The 8,758-nt window shown below is 54.8% G+C and overlaps 1 protein-coding gene across 1 annotated transcript in view; it reads right to left on the reverse strand.

Annotated features, from left to right (window-relative positions):
* Positions 1-8,136, reverse strand: part of SUPT16H (SPT16 homolog, facilitates chromatin remodeling subunit) — a gene marked incomplete at its 5' end in the record, with an annotated part of 44,898 nt that extends 36,762 nt beyond the window's left edge. Inside the window, 5 exons of the mRNA XM_057414790.1 lie at positions 418-491; positions 2,194-2,284; positions 3,213-3,385; positions 6,067-6,218; positions 7,990-8,136. Of these exons, the coding sequence (XP_057270773.1) occupies positions 418-491; positions 2,194-2,284; positions 3,213-3,385; positions 6,067-6,218; positions 7,990-8,136 (637 nt within the window). The remainder of the gene's footprint in view (positions 1-417; positions 492-2,193; positions 2,285-3,212; positions 3,386-6,066; positions 6,219-7,989) is intronic.
* Between the last annotated feature and the right edge of the window lie 622 nt (positions 8,137-8,758).

The raw sequence follows: 8,758 nt of genomic DNA on the forward strand, positions 1-8,758 counted from the left end.
AAATTTGGGATTTTTTGGGGGAAATGGGAATTTTGGAGGGAAATTTGGGGGGAATTGGAAATTTGGAGGGGAATTGGAAAATTTTGTGGTAAAATTGGAAATTTGGGGGAAATAAAAAATTCTGTGAAAAATTGGTAATTTGGGGGGAAATCGGAAATTTTGGGGGGAAATTGGGAAATTTTGGTGAAAAATTTTGGGGTGAAAAAGGCCTTTTTGGGGTAACAAAGGCCGATTTTGGGGTGAAAAAGGGCATTTTGGGGGTGAAAAGCGCCAATTTTGGGGTAAAAAAGGACAATTTTGGGGTGAAAAAGGCCATTTTTGGGTGAAAAAAGCCATTTTTGGGGTGAAAAAAGCCAATTTTGGGGTGACAAAGGGCAATTTTGGGGTGAAAAAAGGCGTTTTTGGGTCCGTGCTCACCCTTCTTGAGGCGCTGCTGGTTCTTGCTGTTGATGACCAAGGAGCCCTCGCGGAACTCGATGCCCATCGCGAACCTGTGGGGCAGACCCATAGCGACCCAATCCTGCCCCATAGCGACTGATCCTGACCCATAGAGACCCGATCCTGACCCATAGAGACCCAATCCTGCCCCATAGAGACCCAATCCTGACCCATAGGACCCAGTCCTGCCCCATAGAGACCCGATCCTGACCCATAGCGACCCAATCCTGACCCATAGGGTCTGATCCTGACCCATAGCGACCCGATCCTGACCCATAGCGACCCAATCCTGACCCATAGGGTCTGATCCTGACCCATAGCGACCCGATCCTGACCCATAGAGACCCAATCCTGACCCATAGGGTCTGATCCTGCCCCATAGCGATCTAATCCTGCCCCATAGAGACCCAATCCTGACCCATAGGGTCCGATCCTGCCCCATAGCGACCCAATCCTGACCCATAGCGACCCGATCCTGACCCATAGCGACCCAATCCTGACCCATAGCGTCCGATCCTGACCCATAGCGACCCAATCCTGCCCCATAGCGACCCAATCCTGCCCCATAGCGACCCAATCCTGACCCATAGCGACCCAATCCTGCCCCATAGCGACCCAATCCTGACCCATAGAGACCCGATCCTGACCCATAGAGACCCAATCCTGCCCCATAGAGACCCAATCCTGACCCATAGGGTCCGATCCTGCCCCATAGCGACCCAATCCTGCCCCATAGCGACCCAATCCTGCCCCAAACTGAACCCGATCCTGCCCCATAGGGGCCCGATCCTGCCCCAAACTGAACCCAATCCTGCCCCATAGGGGCCTGATACTGATCAATAGGGCCCGATCCTGACCCAAAATGAACCCAATCCTGCCCCATAGGACCCAATCTTGCCCCATAGGACCCAGTCCTGCCCCATAGGGACCCGATCCTGATCTATAGAGCCCAATCCTGCCCTATTCCTACCCCATAGGGGCCCGATACTGATCAATAGGGCCCGATCCTGACCCAAACTGAACCCAATCCTGCCCCATAGGACCCAGTCCTGCCCCATAGGGGTCCGACCCTGCCCCATAGCGACCCAATCCTGCCCCATAGGGTCTGATCCTGACCCATAGCGACCCAATCCTGCCCCATAGGACCCAATCCTGCCCCATAGGTGTCCGATCCTGCCCCATAGGGGCCCGATCCTGACCCAAACTGAACCCAATCCTGCCCCATAGGACCCAATCCTGACCCATAGCGACCCAATCCTGCCCCATAGCGACCCAATCCTGCCCCATAGGTGTCTGATCCTGCCCCATAGGACCCAATCCTGCCCCATAGGACCCAATCCTGCCCCATAGCGACCCAATCCTGACCCATAGAGACCCAATCCTGCCCCATAGGGTCCAATCCTGCCCATAGCGACCCAATCCTGCCCCATAGCGACCCAATCCTGACCCATAGAGACCCAATCCTGACCCATAGAAACCCAATCCTGACCCATAGCAACCCAATCCTGCCCCATAGCGACCTGATCCTGCCCCATAGCGACCCAATCCTGCCCCATATGACCCAATCCTGACACCTAGAGACTCAATCCTGACCCATAGAAACCCAATCCTGACCCATAGCAACCCAATCCTGCCCCATAGCGACCCGATCCTGCCCCATAGCGACCCAATCCTGCCCCATAGGACCCAATCCTGCCCCATAGGGGTCCGATCCTGCCCCATAGCGCCCTGCCCCATAGCGCCCTGCCCCCTTACCCCAGGTTCTTGGTGATCTTGCCCAGCAGCTCCGGGCGCTGGCGCTTCACCACGTCCATGACGGCGCCGTAAACGTCACAGAGACGGGCGCCTATGGGGCGCAATGGGGCGCAATGGGGCGCAATGGGGCAGAAATGGGGCGCAATGGGGGGAAACAGGAGAAAATGGGGTGAAATGGGGGGAGAAATGGGGAAAATGGAACAAAACAACCCCCATAGAGCCCCACAGACCCCATAGATCCTCATAGAAACGCCTTAGCCCCCCATATCCCCCCCACAGGCCTCCATATCCACCCCATATCCCCCCATGTCCCCTCATATCCACCCCACAGACCCCCATAGACACCCCATAGACCCCCATAGATCCTCATACACCCCCATAGACCCCCATAGACACCCCATAGACCCCCCACAGACCCCCATAGACACCCCATAGACCCCCATAGACACCCCATAGACCCCCCATAGACACCCCATAGACCCCCCACAGACCCCCATAGACACCCCATAGACCCCCGTAGATCCTCATACACCCCCATAGACCCCCATAGACACCCCATAGACACCCCACAGACCCCCATATCCATCCTATAGACCCCCATAAACCCCCCATAGACACCCCATATCCCCCCCACAGACCCCCATATCCCCCCCATATCCCCCCATATCCACCCCATAGACCCCCATAGACCCCCATATCCACCCCATAGACACACCATAGACCCCCATATCCCCCCCATAGACACCCCATAGAAGCCCGTAGATTGTCATAGACCCCCATAGACACCCCATAGACCCCCATAGACCCCCCATATCCCCCCCATAGACCCCCATATCCACCCCAGACACCCCATAGACCCCCATATCCATCCTATAGACCCCATAGACCCCCATAGATTGTCATAGACCCCCATAGACACCCCATAGACCCCCATAGACACCCCATAGACCCCCATATCCACCCCATATCCACCCCATAGACCCCCATAGACCCCCACATCCCCCCCCCCATCCCCTCACCAGGCCTCATCTCCCTGAGGAGGCTCTCGTGGAGCAGGAGCAGGAACCCATAGAGCTCCTGGGCCTCGGCGCCGGGCTCCACCAGCAGCGTCCGCACCAGGTTGGAGCAGTAGGAGCGGTACCGCACCCCCATGGCGCACGTGATGGCCCCGAAGTGCAGCGCGTGGCGGTCACTGCCATGGGGCAGACCCACAGCGCTAGGTACGGCTGCCCTATGGGGCTGCCCCATAGCGTCTGGGCGGCGGACCCATAGAATCCGTGGGGATGACCCATAGAGTACGTGGGGATGACCCATAGAATACGTGGGGATGACCCATAGAGTACGTGGGGATGACCCATAGAGTACGTGGGGATGACCCATAGAATACGTGGGGATGACCCATAGAATCTGTGGGGCTGACCCATAGAATCGATGCGGATGTGATATGGGATGCATAGGGCTGTCCTATGGGACCTCTAGGGCTGCTCTATGGGGATCTGTGGGTCTGCCCCATAGAATGTGTGGGGCTGCCCCATAGAATGTGTGGGTCTGCCCCATAGAATGTGTGGGTCTGCAACATAGAATCTATGGGTCTGCGGCATAGAATCTATGGGGCTGTCCTATGGGACCTGTGGGGCTGCTCTATAAAGCTATGGGGACCATTGACCCCTATGGGGCTGCCCCTGATGGTGCCCTATAGCAGCGTCCGCACCAGGTTGGAGCAGTAGGAGCGGTACCGCACCCCCATGGCGCACGTGATGGCCCCGAAGTGCAGCGCGTGGCGGTCACTGCCATGGGGCAGACCCACAGCGCTAGGTACGGCTGCCCTATGGGGCTGCCCCATAGCGTCTGGGCGGCGGACCCATAGAATCCGTGGGGATGACCCATAGAGTACGTGGGGATGACCCATAGAATACGTGGGGATGACCCATAGAATCCGTGCGGATGACCCATAGAATACGTGGGGATGACCCATAGAATCCGTGGGGATGACCCATAGAATCCGTGCGGATGACCCATAGAATCCGTGCGGATGACCCATAGAATCCAAGGGCTTGACCCATAGAATCCGTGCGGATGACCCATAGAATCCGTGCGGATGACCCATAGAATCCGTGCGGATGACCCATAGAATCCGTGGGCTTGACCCATAGAATCCGTGCGGATGACCCATAGAATCCGTGCGGATGACCCATAGAATACGTGGGCTTGACCCATAGAATCCGTGCGGATGACCCATAGAATCCGTGCGGATGACCCATAGAATACGTGGGGATGACCCATAGAATCCGTGGGGATGACCCATAGAATGTGTGGGGCTGACCCATAGAATCGATGCAGATGTGATATGGGATGCATAGGGCTGTCCTATGGGACCTCTAGGGCTGCTCTATGAGGATCTGTGGGTCTGCCCCATAGAATGTGTGGGGCTGCCCCATAGAATCCGTGCGGCTGACCCATAGAATCCGTGCGGATGACCCATAGAATCCGTGGGGATGACCCATAGAGTCCGTGGGGATGACCCATAGAATCCGTGGGGCTGACCCATAGAATCGATGCGGATGTGATATGGGATGCATAGGGCTGTCCTATGGGACCTCTAGGGCTGCTCTATGGGGATCTGTGGGTCTGCCCCATAGAATGTGTGGGGCTGCCCCATAGAATGTGTGGGTCTGCCCCATAGAATGTGTGGGTCTGCAACATAGAATCTATGGGTCTGCGGCATAGAATCTATGGGGCTCTCCTATGGGACCTATAGGGCTGCTCTATGGGGATCTATGGGTCTGCCCCACAGAATATGTGGGTCTGCCCCATAGAATCCGTGGGTCTGCCCCATAGAATCTATGGGTCTGCAGCATAGAATGTATGGGTCTGTCGTATGGGATGTATGGGGCTGCTCTATGGGGACTGATAGGGCTGCCCCATGGGGATGTATGGGTCTGCCCCACAGAATCCATGGGTCTGCCCCATAGAATCCGTGGGCTGCAACATAGAATCTATGGGTCTGCGGCATAGAATCTACGGGTCTGTCTTATGGGATGTATGGGGCTGTCATATGGGTATTATGGGGCTGCTCTATGGGGATCTATGGGTCTGCCCCATTGAATCCATGGGTCTGCCCCATAGAATCTATGGGGCTGTGCTATGGGATGCATGGGGCTGTCCTATGGGATGTATGGGGTTGCTCTGTGGGGATCTGTGGGTCTGCCCCATAGAATCCGTGGGTCTGCCCCATAGAATCCGTGGGTCTGCCCCATAGAATCTATGGGTCTGCGGCATAGAATCTATGGGTCTGTCCTATGGGATGTATGGGTCTGCCCCACAGAATATGTGGGTCTGCCCCATAGAATCCGTGGGTCTGCCCCCCAGAATACGTGGGTCTGCCCCATAGAATCCGTGGGTCTGCCCCCCAGAACGTGTGGCTCTGCCCCATAGAATCCGTGGGTCTGCCCCCCAGAACGTGTGGCTCTGCCCCATAGAATCTGTGGGTCTGCCCCACAGAACGTGTGGCTCTGCCCCATAGAATCTGTGGGTCTGCCCCACAGAACATGTGGGTCTGCCCCATAGAATCCGTGGGTCTGCCCCCCAGAACGTGTGGCTCTGCCCCATAGAATCCGTGGGTCTGCCCCATAGAATCCGTGGGTCTGCCCCATAGAATCTGTGGGTCTGCCCCACAGAACGTGTGGCTCTGCCCCATAGAATCTGTGGGTCTGCCCCACAGAACATGTGGGTCTGCCCCATAGAATCCGTGGGTCTGCCCCCCAGAACGTGTGGCTCTGCCCCATAGAATCCGTGGGTCTGCCCCATAGAATCCGTGGGTCTGCCCCATAGAATCTATGGGTCTGCCCCCCAGAACGCGTGTGTCTGGCGCACCTGACGACGCTGAACTTGAGGCTGTAGTGCCCCCCGCTCTGGATGATGGGGGGGTAGCAGAGCTCCACGGCGCCGGGGTCCGCGCCCCCCAAGTAGCGCTTGTCCTCGAGCGCCTGCTCCACCGCCTCGGCCAGCTTGCAGTGACGGACCTTCTGCAGTGGGGCAGGAACGGGGTTAAAGTGGGGGGGAAATGGGGGGGAAATGGGGGGAAATGGGGGGAAATGGGGGGAAATGGGGGGAAGTGGGGGGAAATGGGGGGAAAATGGGAAAATGAGGGAAAAAATGGGGTTTTGGGGAAAAATGGAGGTTTAGGAAAAATGGGGGGAAAAATTGGGTTGAAAAGCGGTGTTTTTGGGGTCCCGGGGTGTATTTTGGGTTGAAAAGCGGGGTTTTTGGGGTCCTGAGATGGATTTTGGGTTGAAAAGCGGTGTTTTTGGGGTCCTGAGATGGATTTTGGGTTGAAAAGCGGTGTTTTTGGGGGTCCTGAGATGGATTTTGGGTTGAAAAGCGGGGTTTTTGGGTCTTAGGATGGATTTTGGGTTGAAAAGCGGTGTTTTTGGGGTCCTGAGATGGATTTTGGGTTGAAAAGCGGGGTTTTTGGGTCTTAGGATGGATTTTTGGGGTTGAAAAGCGGTGTTTTTGGGGTCCTGAGATGGATTTTGGGTTGAAAAGCGGGGTTTTTGGGTCTTAGGATGGATTTTGGGTTGAAAAGTGGTGTTTTTGGGGTCCCGAGGTTGATTTGGGGTTGAAAAGCGGTGTTTTTGGGGGTCCTGAGATGGATTTTGGGTTGAAAAGCGGGGTTTTTGGGTCTTAGGATGGATTTTTGGGGTTGAAAAGCGGTGTTTTTGGGGTCCTGAGATGGATTTTGGGTTGAAAAGCGGGGTTTTTGGGTCTTAGGATGGATTTTGGGTTGAAAAGTGGTGTTTTTGGGGTCCCGAGGTTGATTTGGGGTTGAAAAGCGGTGTTTTTGGGGGTCCTGAGATGGATTTTGGGTTGAAAAGCAGTGTTTTGGGGTCCTAAGATGGATTTTGGGTTAAAAGGTGGCGTTTTTGTGCTCCCAGGATGGATTTTGGGTTGAAAAAAAAAGTTTTTTTGGGGTCCTGAGATGGATTTTGGGTTGAAAAACGTCGTTTTGGGGGTCCTGAGATGGATTTTGGGTTGAAAAGCGGTGTTTTTGGGGTCCTGAGATGGATTTTGGGTTGAAAAGCGGTGTTTTTGTGTCTTAGGATGGATTTTGGGTTGAAAAGCGGGGTTTTTTGGGTCTTAGGATGGATTTTGGGTCGAAAAGCGGTGTTTTTGGGTCTTAGGATGGATTTTGGGTTGAAAAGCGGGGTTTTTTGGGTCTTAGGATGGATTTTGGGCTGAAAAGCAGTGTTTTTGGGTCTTAGGATGGATTTTGGGTTGAAAAGCGGGGTTTTTTGGGTCTTAGGATGGATTTTGGGCTGAAAAGCAGTGTTTTTGGGGTCCCGGGGTGTATTTTGGGCTGAAAAGCGGTGTTTTTGGGTCTTAGGATGGATTTTGGGTTGAAAAGCGGTGTTTTTGGGTCTTAGGATGGATTTTGGGTTGAAAAGCGGTGTTTTTGGGTCTTAGGATGGATTTTGGGCTGAAAAGCGGTGTTTTTGGGTCTTAGGATGGATTTTGGGTTGAAAAGCGGTGTTTTTGGGGTCCCGGGGTGTATTTTGGGCTGAAAAGCGGTGTTTTTGGGTCTTAGGATGGATTTTGGGTTGAAAAGCGGTGTTTTTGGGGTCCTGAGATGGATTTTGGGTTGAAAAGTGGGGTTTTTTGGGTCTTAGGATGGATTTTGGGTTGAAAAGCGGTGTTTTTGGGGTCCCGGGGTGGATTTTGGGTTGAAAAGCGGGGTTTTCGGGGGTCCTGAGATGGATTTTGGGTCAAAAAGCGGTGTTTTTGGGCCCGCAAGCCGACCTCGTCGGCGTCGACGATCTCCATGACGCGCTCCTTGAAGAACTTGCTGAAGAGCTCGGAGGTGATGGCGGCGGCGCGGCGCATGAGCTGCAGCTCCCCCTCCTCCTTGGCTGCCATGGTGTAGGCCACGGCCGCACTGATGTCCACCTGCAGACGGGGGGGGGGAAAACCACATGGTTGCCATGGAAACCCCATTGAAATCCCATTGTCGCCATGGAAACCCCATTGAAACCCCATGGTTCCCATGGAAACCCCATTGAAACCCCATCGTCGCCATGGAGACCCCATTGAAACCCCATCATCGCCATGGAAACCCCACTGAAACCCCATCGTCGCCATGGAAACCCCATTGAAACCCCATGGTTGCCATGGAAACCCCATTGAAACCCCATTGTCGCCATGGAAACCACATTGAAACCCCATCGTCGCCATGGAAACCCCATTGAAACCCCATCGTCGCCATGGAAACCCCATTGAAACCCCATCGTCGCCATGGAGACCCCATTGAAACTCCATCGTCGCCATGGAAACCCCATTGAAAGCCCATTGTTGCCATGGAAACCTTATTGAAACCCCATCGTCGCCATGGAAACCCCATTGAAACCCCATGGTTCCCATGGAAACCCCATTGAAACCCCATTGTCGCCATGGAAACCACATTGAAACCCCTTCATCGACATGGAAACCCAATTGAAATCCCATTGTCGCCATGGAAACCCCATTGAAACTCCATCGTCGCCATTGAAACCCCATCGTCGCCATGGAAACC

The sequence above is a fragment of the Pezoporus wallicus genome, unplaced genomic scaffold (genome assembly GCF_028554395.1).
Source record: "Pezoporus wallicus isolate ANWC-B61680 ecotype Strahan unplaced genomic scaffold, APGP_CSIRO_Pwel_v1 contig_10710, whole genome shotgun sequence".
NCBI classification, from domain to species: domain Eukaryota; kingdom Metazoa; phylum Chordata; class Aves; order Psittaciformes; family Psittacidae; genus Pezoporus; species Pezoporus wallicus.